The following is a 16,396-nucleotide window of genomic DNA, read 5'->3' as shown; positions in this document are numbered from 1 at the left end:
GGCTAATTCTCTCTCAGAATTGAATCATAAATATACTCACATAGCCTTCTTCCAGCCACCATAAGATCGTAGCATAAAAATTGTAGAATGTTTGACCTAAAAGAGTCTCAGAAATAATGTTCTAATTATACAGATAGGGAAACTGAGACCCAAAGGCATGGAGTGACTTTTTCAGGGCCACACAACCAATCATCAATATATCTAAGGTACATTCACAGGAGCCCTCTTCTCTTGACCCTTCCATTTCTATACAACACACTATTTCTCGCTTTTCAACCTAAAGTAGGTTGAGCCAAAAATAAAAATTAAAAAGAAAATGTACGTGCAAACCTCCCTCTTACAAATATACCCTTGGAGGCAGTTGGAATGGAGCCAAGTGGTCTGGGATAGCAATACTTCCCAAGGTGGAATCTCAGTAGGAACCCTTAGCTCTGCGGGCAGCTTCAATGCTCATTTCCTTGAGTTGGCTACAAAGGCACATTGCACTGCAGAAGATTTAAAAGAAAAATACATGCACAGCACAAGATGGAGCCCAGATCTTCTCTGGGGAATTGAGTACTTTAGTTGTGTCATTAAGCTGGGTCAAAAAGAAGTCATTTCATTTTTTTTAATGCTAATATAATCTCAAGCACCAGCTAGCTTAAATGACAGGCACTTCATAAAGTTCATTTTTATTAGTCTCAGCTGAAAAGTAAATAAGACTTCTACAGGTGCCTTTCATAATAAAAGGCTTTATTTTCCTGCAATAGAGACTGTCTATTGACTAAAACTTTATCTATACTTCATAAGACAGGTTATTTTTCCCTATCACCTTTCAAAGAGTTGTATCCAGTCCATATAGAACAAAGGAAAACAATCTGATAAAAGAGATGGTGCAAGAGAAGCTAACTGAAAGAGCTCTCAGTGACAATGACTGAAAAAGCTAGGACAATCTGAGCAGGAATACAAATAGCATAATATTGGATTATAACCCAGAAAATAAAATATTCATGAGTCTACACTGATATGAATAAATAACACAAATAAGCGTCAACAGCACTTTAATAAAGGTAATTTCCCTAAAACTAGAGGCTATTGCCCCCTTAGGACTGAGTCATAAGTGTATATACACATATATATGTATATATAAATTATTGAATAAGTAAATGAATGGTAGAGATGAGACAAATCTTCCTTAAAGAAGAATTTCAATAATTTACCTACATATTTCCCACTACAAGAAGAGGAGCTTAATTCCCCACCCTTGAGGGTAGGCTAGTCTTCCTGACTCACTTCCAAAAAATACAGTAGAGAAAGGGAAAAATAGTACCTTTGCAGTGGAGGATCCTGGCAAGCATCACCTTATCCAAGTGATGAAGGTTAACATCCCAGTGATGTCATGTGGATGGGCTGTGCTCCGATATGATGTCATGAGAAGGGCACTTCATCTCCATGGTATTCTTTCCCCAAACCCACAACCCCAGTCTCATCATGAGAAAAACTTAAGGCAAACCAAGATCAGGGGTCATTCTGCAGGATACCTGGCCAGTACTCCTCAAGACCATCAAGGTCATGAAAAAGAAGCAAAGAGTGAGAAGTTGTCACAGGCTAGAGGGAAATGTGACAATTAAGTACAATGTGATATCCTGGATTGAAACAGAAAGAGGGCATTAATGGAAAAACTGGTTAAATCCAAATAAAGTCTGGAGTTTAGTTAAGGGTAATGAATAAAAGCCACTTTCTTAGTTCTGATAAATGTCCTAGGTAATGTAGCATGTTAACAATGGGTAAAACTGGGTGATGGGTATACAGGAGCTCTCTGTACTTCATTTAAAACTTTTCTATAAATAAGAAATTATATCAAACTAAAAGGTTTATTTTAAAAAATAGATGGTACAAATTTATCTTACTGTATGCTCCTGCCTGAAGCACAGTAGAACTTTAGAGCTAATGAACTGCCCACAAAGCACAGTTAAAGAAGTCGAATGCTAAATGAGTTCAACAGGCAGAGCGGAGTGGGGAAAAACACACTGCAGAATGAAAGAGAAAGCAAAGTTTGTTCTTCACCAAACAAAGCGGTATCTGTGTAATAGTCTAAGAAGCACAATACGTTCTGAACATTATAAAAATTGAGCCTCTCCTTTACAGGTCAGCAAACATGATAAGGCAAAAGCCCAAACCAAACCAATGAGCTAACCAGATTTTAAAGAAACATACTCGCACTTACAGTTGGGAGATTTTAACACTCTTCTCGCAATCATTGACCAAACATCAGTAAAGGTATAGAAGATCTGAACAATTCTGTCAAGCAAATTACATGGGACAATCACAGAACACACATTCTTTTTAAACACACATAACATCACCAAGATAGACTGTGAACTGAGCCATAAAATAAGTCTCAATAAAATTTAAATGATTGAAATCATGCAGACCATATTTTGTGAGCCTAAGTACCATGGAATTAAATACCAATTCTTAGAAAAATCTATATAACCCTTAAATACTCTGTTAAGTTAGGTTAAGGAATGCACTCCTAGCTGTTGCATACGTCAAAAAGAAACCATGAAAGAAATTAGAAAAGATTTCTGACTGAATGATAATGAAAATACAAATACTAAAATTTGTAGGAGTCAGCTAAAATAGTGTTTAGAGCACATTTTTAAATTCTAAGTTCTTATACTGCTGGTGAAAAAAGCTTTAAACTAATTATTTTAGCTTCTACATTAAGAGACCAGAAAAAGAAGGGTGAGTTAAGTCAAAGTAAGTAAAGGAAGGAAATAATAAAGTCTGAAAGTAATTAAAGAATAGATAATAAAGGAAATCAAGTCATTCAAATGCTTATTCTTTGCAAAGATCAAGAAAATTGTAAAACCCTTACACAGGCTAATCAAGAGATAAAAACTAAAATTACCAGCATCAAAAATGAAGATGAGAATATCCCTATGGACGTTACAGGCATTAAAAGGGTATGAAAGGGCTATTACGACTAACTTTATAACTATGAATTTAATAACTTGGATAAAATTGACAAATTCCTTAAAGGATATAAATTACCAAAAGTGACACAAGAATAAATAGAAATCCTAAAAAGCCCTATATATGTTAAAGAAATTTATAATTTAAAATCTTTTCACAAGGAAAACTCAAGATCCAAAGGGATCCACAGGCACCTTTTGTTAAACATTTACAAATAAAATGACATCAATATTTCTCAAACTTTTTCAGAAAGTTTTTAAATTCATTTTTAATTCATTTTTTTTAAGGCCAGCACAGCCTTGATTCCAAAACTAGGCAAAATCAATACAGGAAAAGAAAATTTCAGACAAATATCTCTCCTGAACATAAATGAAAAATCCTTAACAAAATATTGGCAAATCAAATTTAGCAATATCTAGAAACAGCAATACACCTTAACTAACTGGGGTTTTTTCAAGACTGCAAGATTGGTTTAACATTCAAAAATCAATTAATGTAATTCACTACATTAACAGAATAAAGAAAAGATATCATAAAATCATCTTAATAGTTGATACATTTGGTAAAATTAAATACCCACTTTTTATAAAAACTATCAGCAATTCAGAAATAGAAGAAAATTCCTCAAACTAAAAAAAGGGATCTAAGAAAACCTTACAGCTGATTTCATATTAATGGTGAATGTTGAACATGTCTCCTTCTGATACTGGGAACAAGGTAAGAATGTCTGCCTTCACCTCTACTCAGCATTTTACTGGCATTCTAGTCAGTATGATAAAGCAAGACAAATAAATAAAAGCAATAAAACTGGAAAATGAAACTCCCTATTTGCAAATGACATGACTGTTTTCACAGAAAAATCATCAGAATCTACAAAATATCTACTAGAATTGATGAGTATCTAGCAAGATCACAGATTCAAAATTAACATCCAAAAGTGCATTGTATTTCTTTATACAAGCAATAAAATGGAAATTGAATTACAAATACCACTTGCAAAAACATCAAAAATATTAAAATACATAGAGATAAATTTAAAGAAATATGTACAAACCTCTGCACTGAAAATTACAAATACTACTGAGAGAAATTAAGAAATAACCAAAATAAATGGAGAATGCTACTTTCTTCATGGACTGGAGGACACACAATATTGATAAATTTCAATTCTCCTTAAATTAGTCTATAATTTCTACACAATCATAAATAAAATTCCAGCAGGGTTTTCATAGAAATTTACAATTTGATTCTAAAATTTATATGGAAATTCATAGATCCTAGAATAGTCAAAACAATCTTTAAAAAGAACAAAGTTGGACTCATACTACCAGATCTGAGGACTTACTATAAAGCTACAGTAATACAGATATTATTATATTGGCACAAAAGTAGATCAGTGGACCAGAAGAGAGGGTCTATAAATAGACTGACACATATTCAGTCAACTGATCTTTTTTTCAGTCAATTGATTTTTGACAAAGGCACCAAAGCATTTCATAGGGGAAGGAAAGTCTTTCCCACAAAAGGTGCTGAAACAACTAGACATCCATCTGGGGTAAAAATAGCCCACCCCTTGATAGGAAGGGGAGTTCTTACTATGATATGCTGAGAGGTTCCACCTGGAGGAACATGTCCGTAGGGGTTGGATAGGTTTGCACATTATCAACCACAGCTTCTGGGACAACATCCATGTTACCCAACCAAATGACTCCTCAAAACTTTATGGCAGTGCCTGAGCCTTGAATTTTTGCGGGTTCATTGTCTATCCTCTCCACAGAGGTTCCAGCAAAGTCTACAGCAGCAGGGGCCAGTCCTTATATGTTAACATTATATCATCAATGCAATGGGTCCGTTTTGTTCATGTGGGGAGAACGCACAATTTGCAACGTCAAAGGGACCTTCCTGACCGTAACTCTTTGTCCTCTGTAACCATCGATGGTGCTGAGGGGGCCAGAAAACTTCTAGGGTTACAATGTATTAGAAAACATTTGGCTCCCGTATCAACCGGAATCATCAAACTGGAATCATCACCTTTTGTTCATTTCTGGGGGACCAGTGTATAGTGACCTCGACATGAGGCTTCCAACTGCCTCCAGTCGCCCTCACCTGGAGGCGATCTTGGCCTGCATCCTCTACCTGGGGTGTGGGAGGCACCCACCCCGAATAGGACTGTATCTCTGAGGTCTGCTGGAGCAGGTGGGGCATCAGGAGTGATAGGGGCAGGTGGGGCAGGTCTGAACTGTTGTCCAGGTATTAAGGCTTTTCCACTGGCCAACCTGCCCTGCTTTGTGTTGCTGGTCTATGTTTTTAGGTGGGGTCCTGGCAACAAGGAAGTAAAGCTATATTTGCTTCCAGGTTACCTTTACTGGGTTACTTTTACAGCAGGTTGGGATAGACTTTCCGGCTTTATGAGTTCCCTCTCTGCCTGGGGGCTTTCCTGTAGCCCAAACCTGTTCCCAGGATTTGTCGGTTTCCCCCAGATCAGCAGTGGGTTGCCCATCATCGACGTGTCACCTGACGACTGGGCTCAGCGTGGAAATGAGCATCCCACACCAGGTGCTGGGGGTGGACTGAGGGGAGTGGCTTTCACTCCCACAGTGACCGTGGCCCAATTAGGGCTCAAAGACAAGGATATAGGTGGCCTGTTTTACCAAACTCCCCCAGAACTTGTTTACCTCCTCTATAGATTTCCAGGGTCCCACGTGCCCAGGGAGACGCCCCGCCTCGGTGGGCCGAGCCTCCCTGTAGGATAGAACACTCCCGTCTGTAAGAGAGTATCTTGCACCCTCTGAGCACCACGCAGACACTGCTAGAGGGCAGGAGTGTGGTCAGGGTGCTCATTCTCTCAGCTTCCTGGCTGGTCAGAGAAATGCCACCGCTCCCGGTATCCCCTGGCCTGGATACTTTCCCTGGCCTTTTGTTGGAATTTGGTAGTTACATCAATACGCTCCGTAGGGGCACATTCTCTCACTATGAGTGTTTCCTGAATTGGGGGCTGTCCCACTGGTTAGGGTTGTTGTTGCTGTTTTTGTTTTCCTTTGTATTAGGCAATCAGACGGCACAGCATGGGGCGTTTCATTGTCAATCATCATAACATCCTGTTCTTCATTCTAATCACCTTCCCAGGGATTCCACCTCTTAGCATCCCAATCAGGCTTTGTCACAAGCACTTGGACCTTAATTCTCAGCAGGCTGTGCCCTCCTAGCTTTGCAAGCCAGCGCACTAAGGTCTCTAACTTATTACCGTGCTCTCCCACCTCGTCTTAGAGCCCAGAAGCTAGCAGAGCGGTGGATAACTGCAAGTCCTTCTCCAACCTCAGCTCTCCTTCCAAATTCTAATGCAAGCTTGCGCCTCTAGTTGGACACCAGTAGCCAGCAAACTGACCACAGTAAAGCCTAGCCCACTGCCAGCCCTTCATTTCCGTTCTTTGCCTCAGTGCACCATGTAGAGTTCCTCAAACAAGCCATTCAGCCAGCCAGAGTTTCAGTGTCCCCGAACTCGTGTAGAGGACCACAGGCATCTGACATACACGTAACCCTTCCCCAAGGAGAGGTCGATGACCAATTCAGGGTTTCCCCCACAGGTGCCTCCTTCCCAAGACCCATTTCTCCAGTCTCCTGGCTGGCTCCCAGTTTGATTTGCAAATTCAGGAATTTCCGGCATGAACCTAAAATTGGCCGCCCTACACAGAGGGCAAGGAGAGACCAAAGAAAGAGGCAGACTACTCTAGATCGGCAGGTGGCAGGTTTACTAAGCAAGGGGCCTTAAATATGAGGCTGGTCTTGAGCGACCACAAGATGAACAGATCTCCACACCCCACCCACCAGAATCTTTATAGTATACATAGGAGCTGTAACTGGGTGCAGTCACATATCCCATCCAGATGGTCTCAGTAATACCTTAATGTCTCAAGACTGCGTCCTTGAAAACAGCTCCCCCTGTGGGAACTGTGAGCAGAACATATATTCCAAGGACGGGGGAGGGAGGAGCCTCCCGTTGCCCAGGTCCAGCTCACAGGTCAATTGGCAGTCATGTCCTCTGGGTGACCTCCCCCAAGATGAACATAAAACCTACAACTATTAAGCTTCTAGAAGAAAATATAGAAAAATACCTTTGTGACCTTGAGGTTAGGAAAAACATCTTAGGGCACAAAAAGCTCTAACAATAGAGAAAAAAATGGATCACTTAGATTTCATCAAAATTAAACTTTTCTGCTTTATCAAAAAACATCATTAAAAAATACAAAGGCAAACCACAGAGTGGAAGAAAATGTTCACAAAACATTGTTCTGACAAAAGACTTCTGTCTGGAACATGTAAACATCTCCTAAAACTATGTATGCTGTTTTGTTTGAATTTTTACAATGATAACGTTTTCCTGTTGTTATGAGTAAATAGCCTTGCAATAACCATATCATGTCCCAATCACAATTTAAATAAGAAAAAGAGAATAAGGAACCCCGCACTCCAGCATCTCCTCTACATCTTCCTTTGCTCGTACTAAAGATCAGCTTGAGAAACACACGACTGTCCAGCCTTCCTTTCCCCTGGACAGGCAAAGAAGAGTCTTCCTGAAGGCTGAGGAAGTGAATTTAACAAACAGTCAGAGAGATAAAATTAGTAATAAGAGGGCAAGCTGCTACTCTGGAAATAAAAAAAGAAGAAATTGGCACATATTTTCTAAATGATTTGAAGAAATTTGGGCAAAATGGTAATTAAAGGAGAGATGAAAGAATAGTTATGGCCAATTTTTAATAGTGCTTGAAAACCAACAGAAAACTAGATAAGAGGGTGAAGTTAAAATGAGTTGACTGTGCTCATAACTTCGTCTGGTGACTGGAGCTCTAACTGTCACTGGGATAATACAAATCAGAGGCTCTGAAGCATCTTGGTAAGTGGGAGCAGCAGGCAGTGAGCCGCTTGGCTTAAAGTGATTCTCTCCTATTTGTAATTTTAATGAAAAACCATTTCAGTATGGCTTTGGACTGCACTGGTATTTTCCATGTCATAATTAGAGCAGAAACTGAAAGTTACAAACCCCTCAAGATGATCCTGCATCAGCTCCTGACAGGATATGTCCGTTTTCAGCTATAATTATTGCAAGTAATTTTCCATTCCGGTGGACTAATAAAAGTTTGGTGCGTTGATGTCAGTATTTGCATTGGTTCTGCAGAATGTGTTCTGAGTTAAGTGTTATTACAGTCCCTTCTCCTGGACTATGTAGAAGCTAAAGATACTTAAGAGATTTTTCCAGGGCTATTTAACCAGCACTGTTCTAATTAGAAATCATACCACCTCCTAAAGGAGTCAATAGTGATTGTCAAAGTACGTGTTATTTTCTTAAGAAGGTAAAAGGAAGCCAAGACAATCACAGTTGGATAATTTCCTGAGTACGGCTGTATCTTTGGTCCCTTCACTGCCTCCAACATGATCCCTTAAATTGCTCTAGGAATCCACCCACCTGGTGTCCCCAGCCCCCCTGACTGACCCCAGTCTCCTCCATTTCTGCTTTCCTGCTTCCTCTTTTACATGTCACTCACTCCAAAAATGCTCTCTGTCCCAGTATAAAGGATATTGAGTGTAACAGTGAAGAAAACTATAAACAGCCTGGTTTAAAAAGACAATCTCTCCTCTTAAAAAGAAAGCAACCTTGACTCCACATTCCCCTCTACAGCTACTACCTTATTTCTCTGCTCCCCTTCTCAGTAAAACGTAAAGCAACTGCTCTTATTCTCAGTCTCTATTTCCTCTCCTCCCCTTCCTTCTTGAAACTGCCACGTTCAGCCTTTCACCGCCACTGCTGCACTGAACTACTCTTGTCAAGTTCATGGATGTCACCCAGGTTGCCTAGCCCACCACGGTCTGTCCACAGTGTTTATTTCCACAGTGGATCACCCTCTTACTTTACACACTCTCTTCACGTGGTCATGGGATGGAATTCTCTCTCAGTATCGTTCTCCTCCACCTCAGGAGCTTTTCTAGTCCTCTGATCTGCAGGCTCCTCCTTACCCACCTGATTTTTAAACAGTGAAGAGCTCCAAAGCCGAGTTCTCATGTTTGTTCAATCTCGCATCACTCCCTAGGTGATCTCACCCAGCCATTCAAAAGAACGTGTTACACGTGTTGTTGTGCAACAAACTTCAAGATAATGAAATGGAAAAAGATGGAACAGGGCAAGTTGGATGTATGCAGGAGTTCGGGGTTGCTGTCCATACAGGAATAGAAAACTTGACTTCTCCTCTGAAAGGCTCGGGCACCAATAAATCAGGAAGTCACATTAAAGAGCTGACAATGTAGTCCCCCAAAGTGTAATGTTTTTACTAATTTAACTAAAGGCAGTTAGAAAGAGGAATCAGGCATACATCCCACTGTCCAGAAAGGTATAGTCCGCTGGGGGAGGAATAAAAAATACCTATAAAATAAGGAACAAAACACTGTCACAATTGACAATTTGGAGCTATGGGAGCTCAGATAAACAGAGCAGCTTTTAAAAGCTCTATGAAGTTGAATAGGTTCTGGTTTTTTTTTACTGCACCCTTTTAAAATTAATGTATTGCCCAACTGCTTCTATTGTCAAATTGAAATTTCTGAAGTTTTCTGTCCCTTGTTCACGCTTGTCTCTATGCTCCCAATCTTACAACCAGAGTGGAAAAGCCTTTTTATTGAGAACTACTCTATCCCTCAAACCTCAAGAACCCAAGAAAAACATAGCTAAGGGTTAACATTTGGAGGAAAAAAATTATATAATTTTATTAAAGAGAAAGGTGTCAAAATGGAGAATCAAACACTTGGGACACAGGGAGAAATGCAGAGAGGCTGCCCTAAGCAGCTAGTAGACGGCACAGCTAGGATATGAATGCAGCTTTGTCTGATTCCAGAGCCCAGACTCTTTCAATTTAACAGCCTGGTCTCAAATATAAATGCACATTTAAACTGATTTAAAAAGGAGGGAAATGTACCGGTGGAGAAAATATTCAATTTACAAGAAAGAGGAAATTGTTGGTGGAGAAAATCCCCTGGAAGAACTAAAGAAACACAAGACATTCAAAAGTAGGTACATCCACAGAAACACTATAAAAATATAATGGAGACAGAAAGGCAGAACCATGCTCACTTAACTGCAGGAAGATGCAGACTATCTTAAAAACAACTGCCCTATTTTTGGTCGTTAGTGAAATCATCATTACTGTCTTTTATTTTCTATATCCATTTCCCTTCTTCTTGGTTTTTGCCCTATGAACAGGAGATATGAAATTTAGAGCTAGATCTCACCCAGGCTGGAGATCTTGATTCCTGCTCCCTGCCTTCCAGTCCCCACTTCATCCCAAGACCCCACCCACCTTCACTCCCGTTTCACACATCTTACATGCTCTTGCCCTCATCCTTTGCTAAATCATTATGTCTGTTGGGCCAAATCCACATCAGTCTATGTCCCTTCTGAAAATTGCTGAAACACCTGTTTTTCTTTGACGTTTTCCTGAACCTGATGCCATAGAGTCAAATCAGAGGATTTGATCTGTGGTGTAACCAGCTGTCATTAGCTGTGAATGTTCCTATGCAGATTTTGATTGAGTTGTTCTCATGAATATACATTTATTTTTGACTTTACTTTTTAAAAATTCCTTACAGCTGTGCATTCGATAAATGTCACTGTCTCACTGACTTCTCAGCTTTATCACAGCTACCCAGTATACAGATGATGACGATAGATAGATAGACAGACACATAGATAGACAGACAGACACACACAAACATACACACACACACACAGAGGACACAAATGCTAACCAAAACTAAATACATTTTTTTAATGTAGAGATCTTTGAGATTGTTAATAAGGTTGTTTCACAGTCAATTTACTGTATTCCTCTGAGAATAATTTGCCATAAACATCAAAGTAACGTTATATGCTTTTTTTCTCTCCTTTCTCCAAAGAAATGCACAGTGGGATATGTGAAGTGTCAGAAATAATTAGACAAAATTGCAGAATCCCATTGTGACACTAAAAATATCTCGAGTTGAATATTTGCTATGAAACTTTAAAATCTGGTTTGAAGGCTGCTTATTATAAACAATGTAATTTTTTCTTTAATGTAATGGCCTCAGAATTTTGAAAGCATATTATGTGAATGTGTTTCCAAGTGTAAAAAGCCTTATAAGTATAAATAAGAAAGTAATTTGGGTGGCAAGACACACTTAAAATTTGGTAATATCTTCCTCAGAAAGAACTTGGGAACTTAACTTTTTTTTTAAAAGTAGCATTTGAAGAATAATGTAAAGATGAAGTTTAGACTCAGAGATGAGAAATAAAATTATATCAAAAAGATGTAAAGAATGTATGAAAACCAAAATATTTTCATGTTTTCCAAGTAAAAGAATACGGTTTTTTCATTCCTTAACCAGTAGCATACTGTTTTCCAGAAACCCTCCATTCAGAAGAAATGCTGTGTTGCTTCCCTTTACCCACACAAAATGGAACCCAACAGACTACATAACTGAAGAAATTACAGCCTCCTTACAAATGAGAGACATTCAAGTCTACGTAGTTTCCAGCTGAATGAATATACCCAACAGCTTCTCCACAGTGTAGATCAGAACTAGGGAAAAATGAACATCACTAACTGTACCACAGAAGCCAGTGTGGCTGGGAGACCCAAGACCATCACTGAGAAGATGCTCATTTCCATGACTCTAGTGATCATCACCAGCCTGACCATGCTGCTAAACTCTGCCGTGATCATGGCCATCTGTACCACCAAGAAGCTCCACCAGCCTGCCAACTACCTGATCTGTTCTCTGGCTGTGACGGACCTCCTGGTGGCCGTGCTTGTCATGCCCCTGAGCATCATGTACATTGTCATGGACAGCTGGAAGCTAGGGTACTTCACCTGTGAGGTGTGGCTCAGCGTGGACATGACCTGCTGCACCTGCTCCATCCTTCATCTCTGTGTGATTGCCCTGGACAGGTACTGGGCCATCACCAACGCCATTGAGTATGCCAGGAAGAGGACTGCCAAGAGGGCTGTACTGATGATCCTCACCGTCTGGACCATCTCCATCTTCATCTCCATGCCTCCTCTGTTCTGGAGGAGCCACCGCCGGCTCAGCCCGCCCCCTAGTCAGTGCACCATCCAGCACGACCACGTCATCTACACCATTTACTCCACATTTGGGGCGTTCTATATCCCCTTGACTTTGATACTGATTCTGTATTACCGGATTTACCACGCAGCCAAGAGCCTTTACCAGAAAAGAGGCTCAAGCCGGCACTTAAGTAACAGAAGCACGGATAGCCAAAATTCATTCGCCAGCTGTAAACTGACACAGACTTTCTGTGTGTCTGACTTCTCCACGTTGGACCCTACCACAGAGTTTGAAAAGATCCACACCTCCATCAGGATCCCTCCCTTTGACAATGACCTAGATCACCCGGGAGAGCGCCAGCAAATCTCAAGTACCAGGGAGCGCAAGGCAGCCCGCATCCTGGGGCTGATCTTGGGTGCGTTCATCCTGTCCTGGCTACCGTTCTTCATCAAAGAGCTGATTGTAGGTCTGAGTATCTACACCGTGTCCTCTGAAGTGGCCGATTTTTTGACATGGCTTGGTTATGTTAATTCTCTGATCAACCCGCTGCTCTACACAAGTTTTAATGAAGACTTTAAGCTGGCTTTTAAAAAGCTCATCAGGTGCCGAGAACATACTTAGATGGTAAAAAGCCAGAAGGCATGACTTTTACCAGCCTCGTGAGTGCACGGGGATGAGGGGTGCAACTTACTAATTCTTGAACATAGTTGGTTCAGGAGAGGTTGTAAGCATGTGTGGTCTTGTTTTTTGTTTGTTTGTTTCTGTTTGAGGCTTGTTGTTTGGTGTGCTGTTTTCTACCTCTGGTCTTATTTATGGTACATAATTTCAAATAAACACTATCCTACAAAAACCAGAAATTTCATAGAAGTAATAAGGTAAAATAGTACAAACTTTTTAAAAATTTTTTTAGCTATTTCTGTTAATCCTGCAATTAAAGAATGCCAAAATAAATTTTCACTTGGAGAATTTCTTATTACTTATAAATCAAATGTCTGATAACTTGCCCTTGTGTGTGGCATTAATTCTGAGGTTATAGTTCCAAATGCTTACAAATGCCAGTGGGAATTGCCTGTCTACATAAAATATTTTTTTAAGTGGTGTGCTGTCATCTACTGCTTGCAGACCTGAGCTAAAGTCATTTACTATGATTACATAGCCCACTCCTTTCAGGCTCAGAGAGTACAGCTCGTATGTACTTTTTGGTTCACGATTAAATAAGCATGCTCATTCTCTAAAAAGAACCTAGAATGAATGTACTGTCACTTTGCTAGGCCTTTGACTATGAATGTGAAACATAAGCAAATAATGTTATAAAGTAGTCATCAAAATTGGTCAGTTTGTTGCTATATTACCTGAGAGACACATTGGGTCTCCTCCAGTGCTAAAAAGTGTCCCAGCTAAGTCTCGAATACCCTCTCCCACTCTAGCACAATCAAGGAGAGAACATATGTCTAATTTGCAGAACTTTTAAAGCAGCTTCATGGGATGCAGTGATTGAACGAGGGAATGTATGACCTGAAGAACTTTGTTGGAGAATGTTACTCATTAAATTACCAACTACTGCGTTTGGGGAAAAAATAAAATGAAAATTGAAAATCTGTTTACAGCAAAGTCCACCCACTAGGAAATGAGTATGAAATTGTGTCTCCTGGAATCTCTGTGGCCTCCCAATCAGACTGCAGCCTGGGGCCAGAAGGCTGCAGGCAGGAACCAAGGCCACACAGTGCATGGCCTGATTCAGCCTCGCCCACCTGGAGTGACCACTCCAGTCACATGGAAAAGCTTGCCACTAAGTCAGGTGTGATGACAGGAAGGACTGAAAGGGTGCAAGTTCTTGGACACTCCTAAGTGAGTGACTGTTCTAGACCTCTGTGTCTCACCTCTCATCCACAGCCTCCCCCCATCTCTTCACTCCCCAGAGGTCAGGTCTCTTCTTTATTTTCTGAGAAGACATCGGTTTGCCCCCAGTTCCCCACCTACGTCCATATTTTAGCCCCTAATTCTATGCCCTCTCCTTTCTATAACCTTGCTCCTTTCCTCCATCTCTCTCTCCTTCGCTTTCTCTCTCCCTCCCACCATCCCTTCCTCTCCGCATTCTTCTTTAATCTCACCTATCAATTTGCTGAAGCCTCCTGGACCCTAGAACAAGCATCTTCCGGCCCTAGTTCCTCCTTAAGCTCCTGCTCCATCTCTCTCCTCACTCTCGCACCTGAGTTTCCCCAATCATCAACCCAGTCCTGCGTTCACTCCTCACCTTCCACTGACTCTTCTCTCCTTTGTCAGTTGTGTGTGCCCCTTCCAGTTCCCTGAAAACACATCTCCCACAGGTCATTGGTGACTTGCCAGTAGGCAGATCTAGTGGCCTTCCCTCTGTCCATATCTACTTACCCTCTCATCACTTAAAACCATCCCTTTCTTGTTTAAGCCCATGCCTTCCAGGAGACTTTCCTCTCCTGGTTTTCCAGCTGTCTTCTCATTCTTTGCCTCCTTTTTTTTCATCCCAGGGGTTAATCCTCAGCTCTCACCTCCTTTGTCTTCATACTTTATCCCGACCTCCAACATTTCCACAGTTTCATGCCTGAGGCTCTAAAATGTGTGTCTATAATTCTGCTCTCTCTCAACCCCAGGCCCAAGAATTATGTCTGGTGAACAGCTCCCTACAAATACTCTGTCGGTGCCTCAAACACAACCTTTCTAAAATGAATTCATGGCTCATGATCATTTTCTCACACTCAAACCTTCTCCATTTCCACCTTCTCAGTCTCAGAGAACAGGATTAGCATGCTTTTTCTCACTCACATTAGGTAAATGAGATTCTCTCTCTTTATGGCTTGTCTCTCACATCCAGATAGTAATAAAGTCTTATCCATTTACCTCTGTAGAATTTGTTGGAAAGCAAAGGTCTAGGGCCCCACTGAAGACCTACCGAATCAGAAATTCTGAGGTGGGGGTGGTGGGGCATCACTCTCTGTCCTGCCAAGCCCCACAGGAGATTCTGGTGCATGCTCAAGTTTGAGACTCACTCTCCTAGAATGTACTATGATTTTTCATTGCAGTGCTCAAAATCCCCTATTATTTTCCCATCAATATACAATAAATTAAAATTCCTAAATATAACGTTCAAGGCTTCTTCTCTGTGTGGCTTCCAACTACCTATACAGAGTTATGTCTCACCACTTCTTCTCACCCACCTCACATTCCAGAGAAGTCTGGACATTTCCTATGTTTTCTGAGCTCCCCTAACATTTGTCCCCACTGCTTCAGAAACCTGACCCCATGGCTTCCCACCTTTCTTCCCTTAATCCTTCATCATGGAGTTCAAGTGCAATCTCTTCGGTAAAGTCTTCCTGAGACCCTCCTTCCTTCTCTGTCGCTAGGGACGTCCTCTCCCCCAGCTCTAAGCTCCCACAGAACCTCATTTAAATCTCTGTTATTTTAGACGTCCTATCCTGTAGTGCATTCCTTTGTGTATTTCTGCTGTCTGCCCTAGTAGAGTGTGAGCTCCTTGAAGGCAGGAACTATGTCTGTTTCATCTCTGTATCCCTAGAGGCTCCTACAGTGTTTTACACACAAGAGGCACTCAATAAATGTCTGCTAAAGTGAATGAAATGATGTCCCCAGAAAAGAAATGTAAACGTGCAATCTTCTCTCCCTAAGAAGAGCAAACATTTAAAATCCCGTGATACAATACGCAATTCCTTTTTCTTTAAAATGTACCCTCCCATTCCCAGCTGTGGTCAAAAGAAAATGCTAGAAATGCTTCCACATGCAAAGAAAATGGATTTCTCATTGAATAGAAATGAATGTCTTTATTAGTCAGTATTCAGGCTAAGCTGCTCTCCAGGAAGTGACCCCAAATACAGTCGGTCAAACGTGTCTCTCCCATGGCAGTCAAGAGGTAGGAGGGCAGCCAAGAGTGAGGAGGCTCTGCCCCACGACGTTGTCCCAGGACTCAGGCTGCTTGCACTTGGTGGCTCTGCCGTCCCCTCAAGGCTTGTCCTCAACCACATGGCCGAAGCTGACTCACCATCACATCCATGTTCCAGTCCATAGACAGGAGGAGAAGGAAGTGGGGAGCAAGCAATCTCCCTTTAAAGAAGGCCTATGGAAGCTGTACACATCACTTCTCGTATTCCACTGGCAATAACTTGGTCCCATGGCCACATCGAGTTGTGAAAGAGAATAAGAGAGTGAATCTCCAGTTGGGACACCATGCGCCTTGGTAAAAATGAGAACTATTTAATAAAAGGAAGAAGGAGAAAATGGATACAATGGGTCAATGAGCAGTCTCTCCCACACGGGGGACACCGGTTTCTGCATGTGCAAGTCAAACAACCTGGAACAAGTCAAATGG

At 41.1% G+C, this 16,396-nt stretch overlaps 1 protein-coding gene across 1 annotated transcript; it reads left to right on the top strand.

The window, feature by feature from the left end:
• The first annotated feature begins 11,420 nt into the window (after positions 1–11,420).
• On the top strand, positions 11,421–12,885 carry HTR1E (5-hydroxytryptamine receptor 1E). The gene has a single exon (XM_010948967.3). The coding sequence runs from the start codon at positions 11,566–11,568 to the stop codon at positions 12,661–12,663; it is 1,098 nt and encodes a 365-aa protein (XP_010947269.2). The 5' UTR covers positions 11,421–11,565; the 3' UTR covers positions 12,664–12,885.
• Positions 12,886–16,396: the final 3,511 nt, after the last annotated feature.

Source organism: Camelus bactrianus, chromosome 8 (assembly GCF_048773025.1).
Source record: "Camelus bactrianus isolate YW-2024 breed Bactrian camel chromosome 8, ASM4877302v1, whole genome shotgun sequence".
Lineage (NCBI taxonomy): Eukaryota > Metazoa > Chordata > Mammalia > Artiodactyla > Camelidae > Camelus > Camelus bactrianus.
Note: the sequence above shows the minus strand (reverse complement) of the source record. Positions and strands in the feature narration are given on the sequence as shown.

Bases quoted from the DNA above. Each gene is read 5' to 3' on its own strand.
- HTR1E (XM_010948967.3), top strand. From the start codon at position 11,566: ATGAACATCACTAACTGTACCACAGAAGCCAGTGTGGCTGGGAGACCC.